Genomic DNA, 22,094 nt, shown 5'->3' with positions numbered 1-22,094 from the left:
AAATCCCCCAATAAAATACAATAAATTTTACATTCTCCAATATTCATCAATAAATAAATATTAAGGATGCTCAGGAATGTGCTTCTTTCATCACCTTGTTAATTACATTAAGCTCCCATTTTTCTAAGAGCCCTATTGGGGATATTATTTCTGTTTCAGATTGGAATTGATTTTGCTTTCATTTGTATTACTCAATTTGTTCTAAAAGGCTCACTGGTGGTGATATGAGGTGAGGGATCCTCAGTGACATCAAAAGAGCTAACTTAAAATTCAGATATCTTGAAAAAGCAAATTTTCTTTTTCCTTTTTAGCACAACCAAAAAAAAAAAAAGACCAAGATGCATGCCAATGGATCTGTTTCTGAAGAAAGATATATGAAGCAAAACTGGAAAGTATACCAAGTAAATGTTAAGAGACTTTAGGGAGGAAGTAAGGAAAAACCAAAGTGGTGGCAGCAAAGGGGCTATAAATTCGCTTTCGCTGGGTTTTCAGTCATTCATGGGATGATTTATCCTTTCACTCATTTTCTAATCTTAAAACCATGTCATACCTAAGGCTCAGTAGCTACTCTTTCTAAATAAAACTTTCAAGCTCTTACCAAATTGCTTTAAGGTAAGATTTAAGATAATATGAATTTTTCTAAAAGCACCAGACTCCACTTTCACACATTGAGAAGACTGGCATTTTCTCTGTGGAGAAATAAAATGCATATAGGAATCCTGTTCATCAGGTCTCTATCACCCTGAGACATTCTTCTCACAAGGCTGAAAATGGCAAAACAGAAACAGAAACAAAAAACACTCTGTGCTACAGATAGTTAATTTAGTTTAGTGAATAAATGTATTTATGTTTTTAAAACTATCACAAATAAGCCATGTTTGGGTTGGTGCCCTCCCTAATTCCTGGAAGTGAGTCTTTCTCAGCTGTGTTCTATAGACCTGCTCTTCTGATGGTTTCACATTCCCAGCTTGTACAAACTCTTTCCTGTGGATGCTAGGCATAGGGATTGTTCAATGCCTTACTCTACTAGAGTCATTTTCCCCTTAGTGCCAGTTAATGCCCAGCATTCCAGAAACTTGAGGGTGGCTACAATTTTCCAGAATGCTTACAAGAGAAGTTCATTCTATCTGCTCTCTTGTTTGGACACAAGAGACTGGCAAGGCAGATCTCACCAACTTCAAGATAATTCAGTCTCCTGAATGCAACTGATATGAAACTTAATCTGCTACAGAAATAAATTAAATGTAGACTGCATCTAGAACCCTCCAAGTCACTTTCTTCAGTGTGTCCATCTTTCTTTGTCTTGTGCCACTACAAAATGCTAAGAGATACATTAGAGATCAACAAATTTGGTCATAGGATTTGTAAAAAGAGAGAGGTTAAGCTGTTAGCAAGGGCAGAGGGAAAATTACTTGATGGAGAATCTTTCTTTAGGAGTACGTGCAATACATAGTTGTCAAATGAACCATCAATGGATGAATGCCTTGGATTTATATAGTTGTACCATGCCTGAGGCTCAAAAAAAGAAAAAAAAATAACAACAACAACAGAAAAAAAAAAAAAAGGTAAGATTTTTCTACAGCCAATCCAAGGAGAGAGTACAGCTGAAAACCTTTCAAGCGGATTTGAAAAGTGCTGGAGAAACAAAGAGGCAGAAGATAACCAGGAGACACTGTAGCTTCCACAACTGGCTGACACTAGGTTAATATGCTGGTTATGGGCTATTGCTGGAAGGAGATAAGCTGAATGGAACTACCTGTGTACGCTGATGTATCATTCTCTGCATGTGCTAGAGCCAAAATCTGTCTAAATGAATATATTTTTAAACCTTCACATTTTTTCATTTCTGAGAATCTGCCATAGCCAGGAAATCCACTCCATTTTGCATTTCTGGAATTTCTCTTCTATTGTAATAGTTGTCTACAAATTAAACACTTCATAGTACTATGACTGAGTTTCATATTCCACAATTTATTTAATCATTCATACAATGAGCACTGATGAAATGCCTATAGGCCTCCACTCAAAAATGATCAATACTTTTAGGAGAACACACATCACCATAAGCATAATTTCAGAGAGGTTCATATACAGGGATACATGAAGTCCTTCTCTTAGGACACATTAGGTCAGGAAGAAACTAACCTAGAAAAATAAAATCAGGGCCTCCTGAGTGGTGCAGCGGTTGAGAGCTGGGCTGCAAATCTGCCCACAGCCTCTGCAGCACAGGTTCGATCCCCGGCAGCAGGCAAGGGTCCCACATGGCACGCAGACCTCTCCTGCTGCACCCGCTGCTCCCCTCAGCAGTGTATTTCATCAGTCTGCCTATTCTGCTCCCCGCTCTGGTGAATTCTCTCATCCTCCCATGCTTCTGACTGTACCCAGTGCTTGTATAAATAAATTAAAAAAAGAAAGAAAAAGAAAATCAAGCAGAAATGCTACGTGGTTCTTCAGATGGATTCTACTACTATATCTGCATGCCCAGGTCTCACTCACTTATGTTTTGGGCCTAGAATGAGCAAAAGGTAAGCTTTTGCCCAGCTTGGAAGATACTAAACATGTACATTATGAAAAAGCCCAAGAAGAAAACCATCAAAAATATAACTAAGGAAGATGAGAGTGGAGTCAGGCAGAGATGAGTCTCCCCTTCGGATTCAGCTGTTACCTACTTTCTCTGCTGGGCTGAAGAGCGCCGGGTGCAAATCACAGCCACGACCACCACCACCAGCACTGTGATTATGCCAATGGTCACCACGATAATCACAAGCAGGCTGCCGTTCTTCTGAGGGGTTACGCTGCCATGTGGGGGGTGCATCTGGCCAATGGGTGGTTCTGAAAAGATAGGCAAATGGATATCAGGGTTAGGAAGATGTGGCAGCTCAGTGCTTACTGAGATCTGTTAGGACAGGACAAGTTCCCGTTGTTCTGAGCACTCCTGAAGCTGGGAAAAAGCAATGATGAATGATCTACCCAAGATAAATGAGACATCTGTACCCACAGAACATTATACAGGAATGTTCACAGCAGCATTATTTAGAGTAGTCAACCCAAATACCCATTGACTGACAAATATTGACAAAATGTGGAGCATCCACACCATGGATTGTTAGCTGGTCACAAAAAGAATAAGTAGGGATACACACTACAATATGTGCATATTGAAAACATTATACTAAGGAAAGGAAGCCAGACACAAAGACATGATTCAGGGAAATCTATTGAGATGGAAAGTAGTTTAGTGTTTGCCAATGCATGGGGAGAGGGTTTATTGAACAGGATTGTTAAGGAATTTGGGGTTAGGGGGGTTGAAATGTTCTGCAATGAGTGGTGACGACACCACAGCTTTGTGAATATACTAAAAACCACTGTGTTGTGGACTCTAAAGGGGAGGATTTATGGTATGTGAATTATAGGAAATTTTAAAAAGGAGTAAAGCAGCATTTCTGAGTAGGACATGGGGAGGGGATTAAGGAAGCTATTTTGCACAATAAGGATTCCAGTGCGATAAGGATGAGAGAAGACCAGGGTTTATGAGAAAATATCATTTATTTGATCCTGTGAAAGACAAACTATTTGACACCAATCACTCAAAATTTACTTCAACTGCTTTTAAGAAGCTACCTATAAAGCACATATAATCTTTAATCTGTTGAGGTTATATGAATCCCACTTAAAGGCAGCCACTGGGTTTGAAAAAGTGTCATAAAATCCTGATATGAATGATTTCCTGTGTTGCAACAGTGCCCGTGGCACACAATATTTAGGTAAAAATAACAGAGCAATAATACATTTTTGATAATTTACTTATGTAAATCAGCAAGAATGCTAATGATCCTTTAAATTGCTTTCTTTAAACCCTTAGTAATCAATCAATTAGAAGAAATCCTCTGTTCTACATCATGCATGTCACTATCAGTGGCATGTTTTTAAAAAGTAAATAATAACCTATAATTTTATTTATAATTTAGAAGTAGCAGCAGGCTATGAATTTGGATAGTCCCTCGACCAAACCTGAATGTGTTTCTTTAACAACCTGTATTAGCTTTCTCTGCCTCCTGAGGAGAACACTTAGGTCTTTTTCCACCTAGTGCCTCTATCTGTAAATTGGAGATAATAATGTTCATTGTATACAGCTACTTTCAGAGTTAGAGAAAATACTTAAAAAGCAACCATCTCAGTGACTGACATAGATTGAGTACTTATAACAACATTACTCTAAATAAAACTTTAAATAAAATGTTGCTAAAATTAATAATTTACCATACTATTTGGGATACTTCTGATGTGGACTTCCAAAACACAAGCTTTTTACAAATAGCACTAAATGTGAAAACTAAATTAACTTTTTCTCACAAATGAATATAACAACCCAATGTTTGCCTTAAAATTGAAACACTAGCTTTTGACAAGTAATCTAAGAATTATTGCTGGTTACTGATTCAGTACTATGAAAAAAAAGTTCTGCTCTAACTTGAATATCAGAGGAAGAAACTCATAAAAAGTCTTTAAATAACACTTTATGTTAAAAGATCTTCATCATAAATGAAAGAAATAGGTTTCCTTGAAGTAATTTTTACAGTTACTACAAATAATGAAAGGTCAGAACTTTCTGTATTAGAGTTTTACTTACGATTGAAAAAGTCATTTTACTGTAGTATCTTAATATGCCCTTTCTGTGCTTAATAAATTAGTTGATTGGAATAAATTAACCTTTTATATGAGGCTTATGATGGAGCGAGTTAGAGCTTTCATGGATTTTCAGTAGCATGACTTAAATTTAATAATTCACCATGTCTAACAAACTTGGTTTGGGTTATCCATAGCATACCTTATGAACATTTTTTAAAATCTTATAGACTGAAGCTCTTCAAATTTATACTTTCTTTCCACCCAAGAAAACATCCTGGTTTAAGTCAGGAAACAATGACTCTGGATTCTGCCTCTGAGAGTTAGGGTTCATGGAGATTCCCATTCTAATTCTTTGGTTCCTAGTCTTTAAGATTTCCTCATAAAAGTTCCCCTCAGTTTAAAACTTGGCATTTCAGGTCTTTTATTAATGATCCAATCTCAATTCCAAGATTGAATAATCAGAATATCTGACATTTAATGGTGTCTTTAGATACAGTTAATTCTCATTGGTTTGCAGCAGTTGTGTTATCTAAAGTCACTGCAAACACTGAAATAGGTAATTAAATCTATGAATTGTTTCTAGAGAAAACAGAGTATTATGTTCCTATAAGCCTCTGGTCACATTTTTAATCAAGCGATCGATATATATAACCTTGTTTTTGGTGTGTTTCCATTTAAAGACATCTTATTTAATGTATGAGGTTGATTCATTAACTTTGAGCTCACAGCCAAATGACATTGTAACTCATCCCTGAGTGAAGCTTTATTAACTCACACATTTTCTCCATAAGGCACATCACAGTCTTTTGTGCTTAGGGACACTAGACATCACTTCAGCACTCTATCTAAGGCCTCTTCAAGCAGTGAATCCACCAAACAAAACATAGAAAAAAGTTGGCACTAAATATATTGCAGAAAGGACATGTGTGTATAGCATGAGGGCTGAAACATCACTTGTCCATCTCAGCTGAGTCCTCAGGCATTGGGCTACTCAGACTTTTACTGCTCTGAACATGAACATTACTGACCATGAATGCATCACAAGCATTGACTGGAGAGTTACAAATACATTTTGGTGAGTCTGTGAATTTGCAAAAACAAAGGAATTTCCAATTAGGAAAATTTTTAGAACTCACGAAACTACATTAATGCAATTAAGGACTCTGGAACATAAACTGACTCCAGAAGGGGCAAATGATATTTAGTAACTTTTTTTTTGAGTCTCAGGGATTTCAGAGGTTTTTTTGAGTTTCATAAGTTTCACAGATTTATGAATTCACAGACTTATGAATCCTCAAGCTACTGGTATTTCATGAGATAATGGATGCAACACAGGCCCTGGCACAGAACTGGCACTCAAAAGACATGATGTTCAATATATTTTATTCTAAGTGATTTTTCCAAAATAAAGCAAAGCATAGTATCCTAACATATCTGTTGCTAGTTTTAGCATAATAATATACTTATCCAGTGTCTGACTAAGACATAGATATGTTTCATTAAAATCAATGTGAAGGGAAAAAATTATTTTAAATCATATAAGCATTTGATACATTTTTTTTATTTTCATGATTCCATCTTTTTTTTTTTTTTCTACTAAATTTAATAGTCTTAATAGTGATTGGGAGACTGGTGCAGTGAAATAAGGACATTTAATTTTTATAATATTTAGTAGGCTTTCAAAAGTACTTAATGTTTCTTATTAAACTTGCTCTCAAAAATTCCATAGTAAACTCTTTGATAGACTCATACTCTGAATGCTTAATTATCATACAGTAAACAAAGCTAGGTATTGACTCCAGAAGGATTCAATATTGAAGATCTGGTCCCACTGCCATGATGGCTGTGCTTAATAGCTGTACAATAATAGGGAGGTAAACAATGTGAACCCAACACCCACAGGCTCAGTTCTGAGGATGGAAACAGATGCAATGAAAATTTCTAGTTGGGGATGATCTTGTCTCCTACAATTGCAGTCTTCCCTGATAACAATTTTGTTATTAGAATAGTTTGAGCTCAACATATGTTTTATTAATTTTGGAGGTCTTTGACTTTGAAGAGGAATTCATATGACACTAAATAGTTCAAATCATTTTCCCTTGAAATAAGGTGCTATCAAGTCAATCAGTTGGAAGAGATCTTGCAGATAATCTAGACCAATGTTCCCTAAAATGAAATATTAATCAGCATTATGGAGGGAAAAGTTTCTTGGTCAATTACATTGGAATACATATTTCTTTCCTCCAATCTCATAATTTTGAACATGCTAATATAAAATATGAACTATCAGGACAGTAGGGCAGGGGTGGTAGAGAATATCCAATTTTCCATAAATATGGATTTAAGATTCCATCATTTGCTGGGGATATAATCAAAGCATAGATGTATCTTGAGGGCATTATGCTAAATAAGTCAGAGAGAGAAAGATAAGTACCATATCTGATAGCACTTATATGTAGAGTCCAGAAGGGGAAGGGTCAAACTCATAGAAGCTGAGACTAGAATAACAAGGGGCTAATGCCTGGGGACACGGGGAGATGTTGATCAAAGGGTGCATATTTCCTGTTAAAAGATGAATAATTTCTGGGCATACTATGTACAGCCTGGTGATTATAGTTAATAATATCATATTATTAACTATACTTGAAGATTGCTAAGATAGTAAATCTTAATATTCTCATCACAAAAAATGTAATTGTGCGATATGATGGAGTGATTAGCTAATACTATACTGGTAATCATTTTGTGATATGTAAGTGTATTAATCAGCCCATTGTACACTTTAAACTTATACAATGTTAAGTGTCAATTAACAATGAAGCAGGGGGTGGTGGTGGGAGAAAAGCCATGAAAGAGTCAAAAAGGCAATGGAGAAATCATATGCGCTAAGAAACCAAGTTGTGATGCAGCTATAGATCAGCAAATAGTTAGGCAAGAGAAGGGGAAAAATGTTATATATTAAAGTCTATATATTTAAAGTACCTTGCACTATGACGTGAAAAGAATGTCACCTGGGATCTCACCTGGGGTCACTGCATAGCTGTTAGAAAGAAGTTGTGAGAACTATTTTTCTGTGGAGCATGAACAACAACCAGGCTAAAACCATGTGAAAGTATTTATAGGGCCTCCCCCCACAGGAGGCATTGTTGACCTCATAGAGCTTATACTTTACTGGGAAAGACGTACAATAAACAAATCATGAAGCAAATAATAGAAAATTATAGCTATACTGGATACTTAAAAATTAAAGTAGAATTCAAGTAGAAATACATAATATGAGGACACAAATGGTGGAGGAGAGAGTCCATGTAAAGCCTCGTTATAGAAGCAATATTTAGACTCATACTCATGGGATATTGCTAGAAGTCAGTTCCTCCTCCTTTATAATGGGACTGACAACAGGCCTTGAGCTTCAGGAACACTGAAATGGCACAAAATGTGGGTGGAAAGAGAAACAGGATTCGGTTCATACAGAACCTTGTAGATCACATCTAGTTACCCTAAGTACAATCTCACATCACTGAAGGGTTTTCATCCAGAGACAGACCTGATTTGTTTTAAGAAGATATCTCCTCCTGCTGTGTGGAGACAAATTGATGGCAGAAGTGAAGAGACCAGCTAAGAAGAGAGTCAAGTCCTCCTGGTGAGAGATGATGGTAGCTTGAACTGACATGGTGGAAATTGCTGTCAAGTAAAGTGAATAGTGACACAATAAAGCTTTAAAGCAGGAGAACAAAGTGGATTGTGCTTGGGGGAGGACAGAAAGGGAAAGTGAGGTTCAGGTTGAGGCCATGACCCTTATGTCTGAGATAAGGGAGAGAGTGAAAGGACCAGCTTAGTGAGAAAGAGCAAAATTTCAGTTTTGAATGTTTAGGCTTGAGATCTTATGAAAAAATATAAAGAGACAGCCAGAAGGTTGTGTTAGAGATACAAATTTGGGAATTGGTCTAGAGGTGGAATTTGAATCTTTGGAATAGATGAGATCAAGAGAATAGAAGGAGCAGAGAAAAATTCTCAAGACTGAGATGTCTAGTGTTCAGGTAGAAGGGGAGGGAGGACCTGGAGAAAGAAAAATGAGTGTCCAATGAGTTGCTCAATGGTAATTTGAAAAGACACATTTTTTTTTTTTTCCCTCAAAGAGTTTCTCCTGAGACTGGTGTATACCAAAACAACCTATCATGGAATGGTAATTCAGATCAGTGATTTTCAGTTGGGAAGATTTTTTTTCCCCCAGGAGGAAATTTGGTAATGTCTAAAGACATTCTGGGTGGTTCTGACATGGGGAAGGAGAAATTCCATTGGCATCTAGTGAGTAAAGGCCAGAGATGCTGCTAAACACCTTACAATGTGTGAAACAAATCACATTTTCTCACCTCAAATGGCAAAAGCACTGAGGTCGCAAAACCCTGAGCTAGCTGAACACTTCTTATGTTCAGGTGAAAAGCTGAGATCCACAGTTTAACTGACTTGATTAAGGTCAGACAGTACTAATCCCTGACAAAGTCAGTTCTCAACCTGGAGTAGAGATTAGTCTGGAATCTTTAAAAACATTTTCGATGGTAGGTGAGCAGAGCCTCTGGCAGACCCTAGAACTTGGGATCCCCAGTCACTCCAATCATATTTCCCTCATAAACAAGTATAAAATATTACTTTGGGACCTTTCTTTTTATATTTAGTGACACTTCTGAGTGTCTTAATAGTTTGCCAAGTCTCAGAATGATCATTTCATGCAAATATAGACAAAGCTTGTATGTTTGCTTTATTTAGCCAAGTTAAAATGTCTGAGTTTTGTTTTTCAAAACTACAAAGCTAGTCATGGCCTTTTCTCCTCAGCATAGATCCTAAGGCATGTTTTAGAGAATAACTAATATGATTCTGAATATTCAAAAAGTTAATAGTATTGACTTTTATGATAATGCTTTGTCCAGGTATAGCTCCCAAAGATCTAGATCAACAAAATAACATCTTTGCAGGGTTGGTAGATTTCTTAACCAAAATTACTAATTTTGAAAATTATTGGAAGAACTACCAACAAAATATATTGATAATTTATATCCCCCAGTGAGAAAAGCAGAACTTAATTGAAGTAAATTTCATGTTGATTCATCATTCATATAAAAATAAAATACAAAAATGACATATTTTAGAGTTGAGGGTCTTCCTGCTTTGAGAATGTGGACCATAATCCCAAAGTGAATGCATCATAAATGTAAAATACTTACACATCCTTACATATTTGCTTTGATCTACCTGCCATCAGAAAAACCTCTTCAGTTTCTTCAATTTAATTAAGAGTTTCCAACTACAAGAGTAAACATGAACTATAGCTTTGTTTTTCTTTATTAGAATCCTAAGAATATATTTTTAGAAGAGTGACATGCTGTAAGAGAAAGTAAGTGATTAGAGAGGTCTAAATTTATTTGCAACTGGCTTGAATATCCTGACAATAAGCCATTATTCTACTATAATGCAGTGAAGGCTGAATATAGCAAATGGAGGGAGAGATAGGAAACCTCTATAATTCTGTCACTCTAAGAGGAGATGCATGAATGTTTCATTGGATATGAGGTTCAAAACTCAGATTTTAAAATGCTCTTGTTGATGCAGTCCATTTTGTAAAGGTGGGATGGAGTTGGAGTTTTTTCAGTCAGGGTTTTGCTCGTACATCTAATTGGAAAACATACCCTCTTCTTAAGATATAGGACATTAGCAGAATTTTAATGAAGAAGTTAAGGTTTTCTGATGCCTTTGCTGATTTGCTTGTGATATCCCAAGTGAAAGTCAAATTACATATTTATCATCATTTATCTGCTAGCAAAATAGGATAGGAAGCAGATTAAATTTGCCCTCTCCATCAATATCTCTCTGAGTTTATCAATTCACCTTACTTAATCAAGTAGCCTGTAAAAAAATTTATTCCAGTAGGCATTCTAGAAATATATCTGGTACATTGTTCATCCCATTCACTTAATAAGAAATACCTGAAACATCATTAAGTGATACAGAAAATTTAGGAGGAATAATGTCAATAATCCATCCAAATGGATCTGAAGGTATGGGATGCCATTCCTTTATGTTATTTTCCTGACTTTCTCCTGTGAGATAATGCATAGCAAATCAAATTTAATTAAAATTATATTTCTCAATAGGTATCTAAATTAAATGGCAAAAAGAATAAAGTGACAAGTGTTTCTCTCAATTTCTGTCATTCTCTTCATCTGAGGTCTGACTCCTGTGAAAGGAAAATTCTTGGAGAATTGTCCATTGATGTTGTATTTGGGCTGGGTTTTCTTTTCACTTGGTGACTCATTTTATTTTGAAAGACAAGTCTAAGTCATTCATATCAAGCTTTCAGATGTGATCCTCAATCAGGACTGCCAGACTTAGTTAACAAAAATATAGGAGGTCTGTTACATTTGAATTATTTCTAGTGTCCTATGCATATGAATAATGAGACACATCTATATGTTGAGATACAAATCCTTTTGTTACCTCATACTCACAGGCAATCAGAAATTATTAAATTTTACTGGGCCTCCTATATTTTCAGTTTCAGGCCACACATACATAATTCTATATCTGTAGCCTGCACCTGCTCCACCTTTATCACCCTTCACCCTGTTCAGTAGTGGCTGAAACGACAAGGGGTGAGTTGTTCTTTTTCAATTCCCTCTTTAATTTCCTGTCACTCTGTTTCTTCAAAACAGTACTAACCTGTGCCAGTGTACATAGGCATGCCTTGAGCTGGGAAAGAATTCCAATTCGAAACTTCCTTTAGAAATAACATTTTACCCTCATCTCTTCAGGGTAATTCTAAAGGGGACAGTGTTAGTTCCTCACATGGATTCGAGCCCAGAACCTCTCTCAGGGTACAGACGACTACAGTTAAGATTCCACAAACAACGTCAACATCAATCTTCTTTAATGCTTTCTCACACCCCTGGGATTTTTCTCACTGTCTTTCATCTTCCTGGAGCGTAGAGCCTGCCTGTCCACCTGGACAATTCTCCTTCGTTTATTGCTTCTATTTTTCAATCTGTGACCACAGCTCTTAGCAAGTGTCCTGCATGCAAAGCAGGGTTAGTAGCACTTCCTAACTGCTTAAAAGCTTAAAGTAAGTTTGGCATATTGTTGAGACTTAAAATAAAATTTAAAACAAGAGAATGAGTTAATGAAACTTGCAAAGTTTGAGGGTGGGAATTACAGTTATCTAAACCCATTTTATGAAGCATTTACTTGGTCTGTTTTCAGTCCTAACACTTATCCCTCCATTCCTATTCCTGATGTGAGCTCCCCAAAGTGTCTCCAATATATTAGAGTCTACAAACCATCAGAACTAGGCACTAGCCATAACAGGTATTTAAAACTCAAATAGATACAAGACACAGTAACAGTGCTTACTGAAGGAAGAGGATATGTATGAGAGATAATAGGAGGTGCTGAGGGTTGTAGCAGCCTGGAAAGACCATCCTGGCTTGATTATAACATACTTGGAAGCTTAAATGTAAGCACTTGTATTTGTCTGGTTAAGTAAAATGCATTAACAGGAGGAGGGGGTATGCCTGCAACTAGAAAAGAAGAATCAACAAGTAAAAATAGGTCCCTGAGGAGAGGAGGCAAAGAACGAGCCTTTGACTGAAGCGTCTGGTCTACTCCAAGGAGGTACATATCCTCTTTGGGGACATGCATGCATTATATTCTCACAGCCTATGATAGGAAATTAGCTCACTATCTTACTCTCTATTCTTGCTTAGCAAGCAATCCTTAGATTGCAATTTTGATGTTCCACATAGATTTCTTAACAGATGATCATCCAAATGGATAATTATATATTCAGTAATCAAATTTCTCATGAAAATCTACTAAAATGGTTAAACACATAGTATTGTTTTCATAATATAGAATACTTTTCAACACAAAGATAAATCAAGGAGAACTATTTGTAAACACATGGATAAATATTTAAAGAAACAAAGTTCAGAGGAAGGGACGTTGCAACAGGACACATATAGTATGATGCCATTTCTGGAAAGGCATAATCATGTGTATTGACATAATGCTGTTTACATAGTAAAGACCATATGTGAAAGAATGGTTACATTGTGGTGAGGTATGGAGGGAATGATAGAGAAGCATCTGATAAGGCAGAGAGACATAAGAAATTTCAACAGTATGATAAGTATTTTTTTACCTTAACCTTGGTGGTGGGTACAGGTATTCGTATTTGTATTCTGAGTATATGCTCTAACATTTTACTAAAACAAACTAAATAACAGCAACAATTCTTTTTTATGTCGGTAAAAGGAATTTATATATGTATCAGTCCCTTGGGAGTTTGTCTAGTATTCGTCCATACACCCAAAGTTTCTGTTTCAGAAGATCCTAGAAGACAGTTCCAGCACCGATCTTCTTCTTCCATTCAGTTCTAGATACTACTCTAGATACCCTCAACCATGTCATTATCAAAGTCAACAGACATACGTAAATGTGCCACTGGGATGAACAGAAAGAAATGCCTGATCTTGACAATGTGAATGATAATTAGCAATAAGGTGCTAGAGAATTTTGAAGAGTAAACATACATTCCAGGCAAAAAGTCCCAGCAACTTCAACTTAAATTCAGTACAAACTACATTAAACACTACCTCTCTCTAATATTTTAAAATATTTTAAATATGAACAACACTTTGAAAAAGAGATATGTAATAGCTTGACATCATTTATAAAATTCTTATGCTAGGACTTTATTGACTGATTACTTTGTGAAATTGTCAGCCCTCACTGGTGTCATCTGTTGTTGGAAAATACATCAGGTTTGTTAAGATCTTTGTTTCTATTATGCCAAATTATCCCTAAATCCAGGGTTTTTAGTACTTGTAGTCCATAGGAAATTTGTCTCAGATGCTATAAAATTAAACATGTAGAAAATATAATCAACTAAATAAAAGCTGATATTTCTGTACCTACCATTAAGAGTGCTTCTGTCAATCAAGTTAGTATCCACTGGCCAATAACCTCCATCTCCATGACGACCTATTTAATGGGAAAGTATATCAGAAGGTTAGTGCATATGTGGTGTGAAATCACAAGCAAAACAAAAATATTTTAAAATATACGAACAATTGTACAAATTTATTTTGCTGACTTCAAAAAACATCTGAGAATATGAATACCGTTATTACTTGTGAAAAGATGTTAGTTTCTTTGTGTGAGAAAGGTCAGTCTGGAAAGCAAATTCTTTTAAACAAGTTTAATCTAATTCCACTCTGAGAAGCCTCCTCTTTTTTTCTTCTTTCCAATGCTCTTGCTAAAGTATCACTAAAAGATACAGCACCAGCAAGTTTATTTTTTAAAAATATTTGTTTTATTTATTTATGCATACAAGAGCTGGGGTATAGGCACAGGGGGTGGGGGTAAGAGTATTCACCAGAGATGGAGTGGGGGGCAGAATAGGCAGATCTACTGAAATACACTGCTGAGGGGAGCAGTTAGTGAGACAGGAGAGGTCTGCTGCACCATGTGGGTCAGCTCACTGGCTGGGGATAGAACTCTTGCTTCAGTGGCTGAGTTAAGTGCTGAGACTTAACCCCTTGTGCCACCAGGGAGGCCCAGCAACAATAGTTTAAATGCTGCTCTCCTAAATATCTCAGAAAAGGGCGCTGGACACTCCCTGAGAGGTCCCGCCTGCACTGCTGCTCAGTAACTTTCCTTGTGGTGAATTATCATTCTGCATGGACAGCACCTTTTATGTTACACCTGGACTTTGTATAGTGTCTGCGTTAGATGTCCAATAGGTGCCTGGGGGTTAGAGAATTAATGATAAGGGGTCAAGAGTGGAGTGTTTGTCTCAACACACAGTGTCTGGATCTTTCTTACAAACACGCCAGGAAAGGGAGAAAACATTTTTAGTATCACATTATTGGGAAAAGTATTTTCCATCAGGTGTCCAGCTATTGTAAATGTCATATTTTAGAGACTTGAGCCAGAAATTTACTAGAAATAATGATACTATTGTCCAAAGTTAGTTAATGGTGTTTCATCCCAGGTAATCCCTTTTTCTACTGGTATATTTATAGAACTGTAATTATTTGACTTGATTGTGAATTTCAGAATATCTATGAGGTAGGCCATTTGTAGAAAAATGTGGGAGTTGAAGTGATATGTAAACACATATACAAATACAACTGATTTTCTATTTAATTGTTTCAATGAGTTAGAGATGTAGAGGAAAGCAATTGAGACAGTCAGCTATACCTACACAACTGTTCCTCAAGTGTAACCATTTTAGTTTTCTTTAGGAAGAAGAAATCCTGCTCTTGGGAAAGTCTTTTGCATACTTTTCACAAATCTCATCATTTTATTTGCAAAATAGTTGTAAAGGAATAACTAACACCTTGTTAACAGACTATAGCTTCCCAATCAAAAAAAAAAAAGTTTTGATATCAAGTCAGAGCTGAAGTTGAGATGTCAAATTTTCAACAAGCAATGAATAAATTGATCTAATCTCATCATTTTCTGTTTTCAGCCTAAGCTGGCACATTGCTGACCAGTGACTGTGGGTAGGTAAGGAAGGACAGAGAGAATTAAGGTGGTTTCTATGGGTGAGTGTGTAGGTGGGGTGGGGGAGAGTAGTGACAGGAACATTTAAAATAACAAGAAATTATGAAAATGTTGGTGGGTTGACTAAAATATGAACAAACCTAATCCTTTTTCCAAGTACCTTGCTTGTGTGACTGACACGTTTGGAATTTCATTGGGAAGAGGATAAGCTTTGCTCAGGGGACAATGTAAGATCAATGCTAGAAGAAATGAAGTGAGACAGAAGTTCTGCATGAATATTAAGATGATTTTTCTGACATCTGAAAGCAGCTAGATTGCAAAGCAGTCAGCCAAAAGAAATGCTAACTGCCCCATCACTTAGGCCAGTAAAGCAATAAATGATTCCTGTTGGGAGCAATCCTGTATTGGCTGGAAATTAGGTAGATAGCCTGTGGAGGGTTTTCCTTTTCCTCCAGCATCCTGACAAATGAGTTTTTAATGAAGTGTTTCACTCTCCCAGCTACTTTGTGGGAGGATGCAAAAACAAGCCCACAAGCACATCCATATATTACTCAGACATAAAGCTATTTGGGTACAGCACCCCTTAGATTTAGGGAGATTATTGATTACAATGTGAATTTCAATAGATAGGAGAAAATCAGATGTCATTGTTTAGAGGGGAAGATTAAGGAACTCAAAATGCTTTTTAAGTAAGAGAGAATAACTTAAAATTTAAGCATTCTACTCACACAATCTAGTGTATTGACATTGGTTAACTTTTTCTTGGTTATAATTAGATTGATACCACAAAAGAAAATGAAGCAACTCTTAACAAACCTAACAGAAAGTACTTTAAAGAAACTTGATATCATCAACAAGCAAGATTGGATTTATGGTAATTTGAAGTTCTTGCACTACTTCAGTTAAAGAAATAGAAAACTCATTTCCAAGATATTGATAAGTCTGGGATGTCTTCATCTAAAGACCTGGGGATCAAATTTTAATCTTGTGTGCTATTATAGTTCTATTCTCTAATATACATATGCATATATATATATATATATATATATATATATATATATATATACAAACATATATTTAATTAGTGTTCCTTTATGGAGCAATAATATGTTAGGGGAAAAGGTTTTCCAACTGTTTTAAGGTAAGAACCACAAAGTTGTCAAATGAGACACTGGAAGCTAATGAGGATACTAAGTATTATTGCTTGGCAAGTCACAGCTTTTTTATTTTATTTTTTCCTATGGATCAAATATTGGGTGTGTTTAATTAACTCGCTAATTTCATAAGCACTGATTTAGGGAAATAGAGGACTAATTAGACCTTGGAAGATGGTGAGTAAAAGTCAGTTAATGTAAAATTAACTGTGGTTCTATCCCAGAGGTCTAACTTTTATTAATGGAGCTTAAAACTGGTAATAACTCATTTGAAATTTATTAAGTGCCTACTACATGCGAGCCACAGTCCTAGTAGATCTTCACGAAAGGGTAGTGTAAAAATGTGTGAGATATGGACGCTGCCATTGCAGATATATTTATTGGTTCATTGTGTCTAGATCCTATACATGTCTATTCATAGCTAATGTCAGCGAACTGCAAAAGGTATTAAATTCACTCTGACTTTAAAGATTTAAGATAAATTAATCTATGGACTATTATAAAATCAAAATTAGATTTCATTTAAATGTTTTTCATTTACCTAATATTATTAAAAGGGCTACAAGCAAAATCAATGATCATATATATATATCAAAAAGAATATCATTTTCATCATGGTCTATGTGCCACAAGTATATTTATCCTAAAATACTTCAGTTACTTTTTTCATACCCTATTGTCTCTAACGTTATTCAAAATTAAAAAGGTCAAATAAGTAAATCAATGCTTGAAAATTTAAATATAACATTTTTGAAAATGAGAGATTTCAACATATATACAGGTTTTGAAAAATCAAAGTGCAACATGACTAAAAAATTGGAAATGGAAAGTTTCTTTTTAAAATAGTAATATCCAATTTTACATGAACACAGCAATCAATATACTATTTGATTATACTTTACAAAATATGAAAAAATCTTGTTACTATGTACCTATATTTTCTTAATAACAGAAATTGAGGATGATGGAAAGAATTAAGATACTAGAGAGTAATGAATTTATGCATCATTTAACCATCAAAAGATTTCACCCAGATAAATATCATCAAAAATTGCTTCTTCCAGAAATGTTTTGTACTTTTCTTTAGGTTTTTAAAGTAGGAAGTGATGGTTTTAGATAGAAAAGAAAACAAAATTAATGAACCTGTGATTAAATTTTAGAAAAGTGAAATTTGGCTGTTTTAGAGTTACTCTAAATAGTACTTGTATTTTAAAATGTGTTTTATTTAAGTACTTCTTAGATAAGCTCAAACCAGAAATTTAATATTTCTCCCCATGATGTTTATTTTTTAAATATTATAGTGACTTAAAGAGTTTCCTTTTACATTTTAAAGAATAGATTTTGTAAGGACCTTCCTTGTTGTCCTTCCATGTCAAGAGACACATGCTTCTTTGGAAAAGTTAGTTTCCATGATGTCTCTGGCACTTACTCTCTGGATTGAGGGAAATAGAGAGAGAGGTAATGAAGTTTCCTTTGGGAGGGGTGTTCATTTCATGTTGCTTAGTGCATGTACAAAGTGGCATGTACTGTGTGTTCCCAATGCTTGATGAGTGACTAATGTGAGTTAGAATGCTTTGTAATATATTAATAATGTGAACCAATTTTAAGCCATTGCTATTATACAACTTTTTCTCTGTACCCTTGTTCTTATATCACTCAAAATATTGTCTCTGTATTTTTAATGTGGTCTGTGTGCACATGCACTTGTGTGTAAAATGAAATATCAATTGAACACATATATGCAAATGGAGAGTATTTCCCATGATAAGACTATTCCAGCACCTACGAGAGATTAATTCAACTGGGATTTCAGTTCTAGTATCTGATTTTTTAAAGTAGATATTTATAAGTCCAGGGAGGAAAGAATGGAAAATTAATCTACAAAGGATAGGAGAAAACTGGATGAATATGATAGTTCTAATCTTTCCTTTAATCATTCTTCCCTGTAAGGAGATTACAGAGGGTGTTCCAGAATGGCACCCACACAATCAATTCCTCATAATCTAATCAAATGGACAGATTGGTCTTCTTATAAACATTTAATACACATCCTACCAAGCATGCAGAACACTAAGATATCTTCTTGACCTTAGCATGGTTCTCAAAAATAATTCTGGAGATAATGATGGAAATTGTATTGATTTTATGTCTTCTGTGTCAGTGGATAGAGAAGATCTATTAATGTCACTTGAATACAATTTTACTGTCTAATACACAGATCATATTCAGATCTATTTAAAGCATATGATTCGTCAGAGGCTGGTAAATATATCTAAGAGATTAATTTACCGTGCAGCTGATATTACTGCTGATTTCAAATAGAGGCATCATGGCATCGGAAAGCCGGGAAGTAAAATCCTAAGTCATGCCTAGCATTTCAAACACACAGTCATAGGAAAGAACTAATGAGCTCTCTGCATCCTTCCTGAGATTCAACACAATGAAAATTCATTGAAAGAAAGTAGAATGTTACCACTTTATACATAAAGACAGCTCACATGCATACAACATATTGAGGCTTGGTGTTAGACAAGTCCTTCTTGATTTGCTTTCTTTAAAACACCTTCTTTTATTTGCCACCTCGAATAGGTCTAAGTGGGAATGGAAATGTATTTGCTGACCTACACAGAGTTAGATGCAATGCTAAAGAACTAAATAGCCATTGCTCATCTTTTCCTTCAACTTGAGATGCAGTTTTTTAGAGTTCTAATTTCTAACTTTAAATCTTTGTCTTTATTTTTTAATGAAATACCATTGCTTTACATCCTTGTTAACTTGACAGTATAGGATTTCTTCCCTCAGATATGTTCCCCATAACTCTCCCACCACCAAAGCACCAATAGTCCTCCATCATAGTCCACTATGCTCTCCCCACTACTAATCCTCTCAATCCTCTCCCTCTTCCTCCTAGATGCCTCAGATCTAGGAGATGCCTCAGATCTAAGGTGAGCTTTCAAGGGTGTTTTTAGGTTTTTCTTTTCATCTTTTGTTTGGTTTCTCTGTATTCCACACATGTGACACCATCCCATATTTATCTTTCTCCTTCTAGTTTATTTCACTTAACACAATCCCTTCCAGCTCTATCCATGTCGCTGCAAATGGCATGAGTTTATCTTTTTTGATTGCTGAATAGTATTGCACTGTGCATATGTATCACATCATCTTGATCCACTCATTTGTTTTGGGACATTTAGGTTGTTTCCATATCTTGACTGCTATAAATAGAGTTGCAATAAACATAGGAGTGCAGGTTTCTTTTTGAATAAGTACTTTTGTGTTTGTTGGGTAGATTATTTTTACTTTTCATTTCCTCATGATAAGTAACACATAACATAATGACATCCAGGAGCACTATTATTTTGGGATTCTCTAAAGTAAACTTTTGATTAGGTGCTAAATAATCTTTTCAGATTACCCTGTAACTTTGTCCCCAAAGATCTGTGTCATAATTCAACAGTTAATTAAACTATAAATATGACAGGTTCTTAAATAGAGCCTGGGGTTGTGGGGAAGCAGGCATGACAATGTGAATGAGAACAAATGTTTGCCCTCAAGGAATTTACAAATTGGCCCAGAGGTGGGGACTACAGATAAAAAAGTTAAAATATTGACAATGTAGCAAGGAATGAGTTGGTTATTACAGACATATAAAAGAACATAAGACTAGAAAGATAAAAAGGATTCTTGTAAATAAGTAGAATTGGGAAGGACATCTTGAAAGATGAGGACTTCATTTGATAGAGATAAAAAGTATTGCCAAGGGTAATAGAATGACACCTAGTAGGACATGGAGTTCAGAAAATGCACTTTTCCAGAGTAATGTGTGGATTGTCCCTAAAGACTGTGGTGTATATGGAGGGATGGACTGGTTTTGAAGCAAGAAAAGGTAAGTTGGCAGTCAGACAGCCCAGTCTTAATGTCAAAGAACTAACCTCATTCTGCAAGTCACAGAGTTTTGAACAGAAGATTGAGGAAGTAAAACCTAGGATTGATAGAAAAAGGGAAAAAACTAAAGCTAGAACCTGATATTTGCTTAACATCTACAGCAAAGAAGGATACTCAGCAACACAGGGTTTCTTTTTTTTTTTTTTTTTAACTTTTCTTTTTTCTTTTTTTTTTAATAGAGGCATGTTTTATTTATTTATTTATTTATTTGTTTTTGTTTATACATGCACTGGGTACAGTCAGAAGCACGGGAGGGTGAGAGAATTCACCAGAGCCAGAGCGGGGAGCAGAACAGGCAGACTGACGAAGTACACTGCTGAGGGGAGCAGCGGGCAGCAGGAGAGGTCTGCGCGCCATGTGGGACCCTCCTCCTGTGGCCAGGGAGCAGCCGGGGATCGAACCGGTGCGGCAGAGGCCGCGGGCAGCTTCGCAAACCAGCGCTCAACCGCTGCGCCACCGGGGAGGCCCGACACAGGGTTTCTTATAAGAGGAACTTGTCTAAGAAAAATTTGAGGATTTGTTAACAAAAATGTTTCTTTTAGGTCTGAGAAAGTTAAAATCATACCATGAATTATATCAGCTCTTATGAGTACTGAGTTAGGTCTTTTTTTTTTTTTTTTTCCTTCAATGTTACCTATTAAGACAGTAAAACTCCTGAGTGTTTGACTTAGGCAGGTATTTGACTGCTTGCTGGGAACATGACAAGAAGCTCAACACTGTATTAAAAGCATATTAATCACTATTTTTTTTTTGCCTCAGCTTTTCACATAGTTGTAATTTCCTCAATTACAAAATATTGAAACTAAGAGAAGCACAGAGAACAGCTTTTTCAAGGGGGTGTGGCAAGCAGTTGAGTAATAAAGTGAGCTGAAACTATACACAATAATAGAGTAAAAAGAGATTTTAATTTTCAATTATAAACCTCCCATCAAAAGGTGCTGAAGCTTTCCATTTTTCTAACAACAGGCTGACTGCTGTAATCCAAACCCTGCAAAGTCTGGATTACATTAACTGAATTCCAAGCTTGACTAGACTGCCTTGAAAAACCCTATTTCCCTGAAATTGGAAACAATTAACATTCTGTTTATTCATGAGATTGAAACTACTCAGGTGTAAAATGGCAGGTGTAGTGTTAAGTACTTTGCCTGAATACCCTTCTGAGTTACGATGGGCCTTTAAACTAGGTGAACTTATGGTGATGCAATTTACATTTAACTTTTTTGATAACAAAATAGGAGTCAATTAACTCACTGCACTTCCATAAATTATATAGAAGTTAAGAGCAGATAGTCTTACACTAGTTAGACTGGCTATGTATCTCAGCCTTACCACTTATATGCTGGCTGGGTAAGTTTTGACCTTGCAGTGTCCCTTTTTCTACATCTATAAGGTTGTTATGAGAATTAAATCTTTTTTTTTTAAGATTGATTTATTTATGCACATAAGAACTGGGGTACAGGCCAGAGGCTTGGGTGGGGGGTTGAGAGGATTCACCAGAGACAGAGTGGGGAGCAGAACAGGCAGACTGACTAAAATACACTGCTGAGGGGAGCAGCGGGCGTGGCAGGAGAGGTCTGCTGTGCCATGTGGGTCAACTCCCTGGCCGGAGATGGAACTCGTGCTGTGGAGGTCACAGACAACTTCATAGGTTGTTTCTCAACCCCTTGTGTGACCAGGGAGGCCTGAGAGTTAAATCTTATGGGACATACACAGTACATAGAAGAGTGAGAAGTAGTGGGGATGATTAAAGATGAAATGTTGCACTAGGTGTGAGGTCAGTGTATTTTTCCAAAGACAATGTAAAGT

At 36.0% G+C, this 22,094-nt stretch overlaps 1 protein-coding gene across 1 annotated transcript in view; it reads right to left on the bottom strand.

Moving 5' to 3' along the window:
• Nucleotides 1-22,094, bottom strand: part of DCC (DCC netrin 1 receptor) — a gene marked incomplete at both ends in the record, with an annotated part of 1,034,810 nt that overhangs the window by 59,054 nt on the left and 953,662 nt on the right. The window contains 2 exons of the mRNA XM_084252763.1: nt 2,670-2,832; nt 13,597-13,662. Coding sequence (XP_084108889.1) covers nt 2,670-2,832; nt 13,597-13,662 — 229 coding nt within the window. The remainder of the gene's footprint in view (nt 1-2,669; nt 2,833-13,596; nt 13,663-22,094) is intronic.

This window comes from Talpa europaea (assembly GCF_964194135.1).
Source record: "Talpa europaea genome assembly, chromosome: 13".
NCBI lineage: Eukaryota > Metazoa > Chordata > Mammalia > Eulipotyphla > Talpidae > Talpa > Talpa europaea.
Note: the sequence above shows the minus strand (reverse complement) of the source record. Positions and strands in the feature narration are given on the sequence as shown.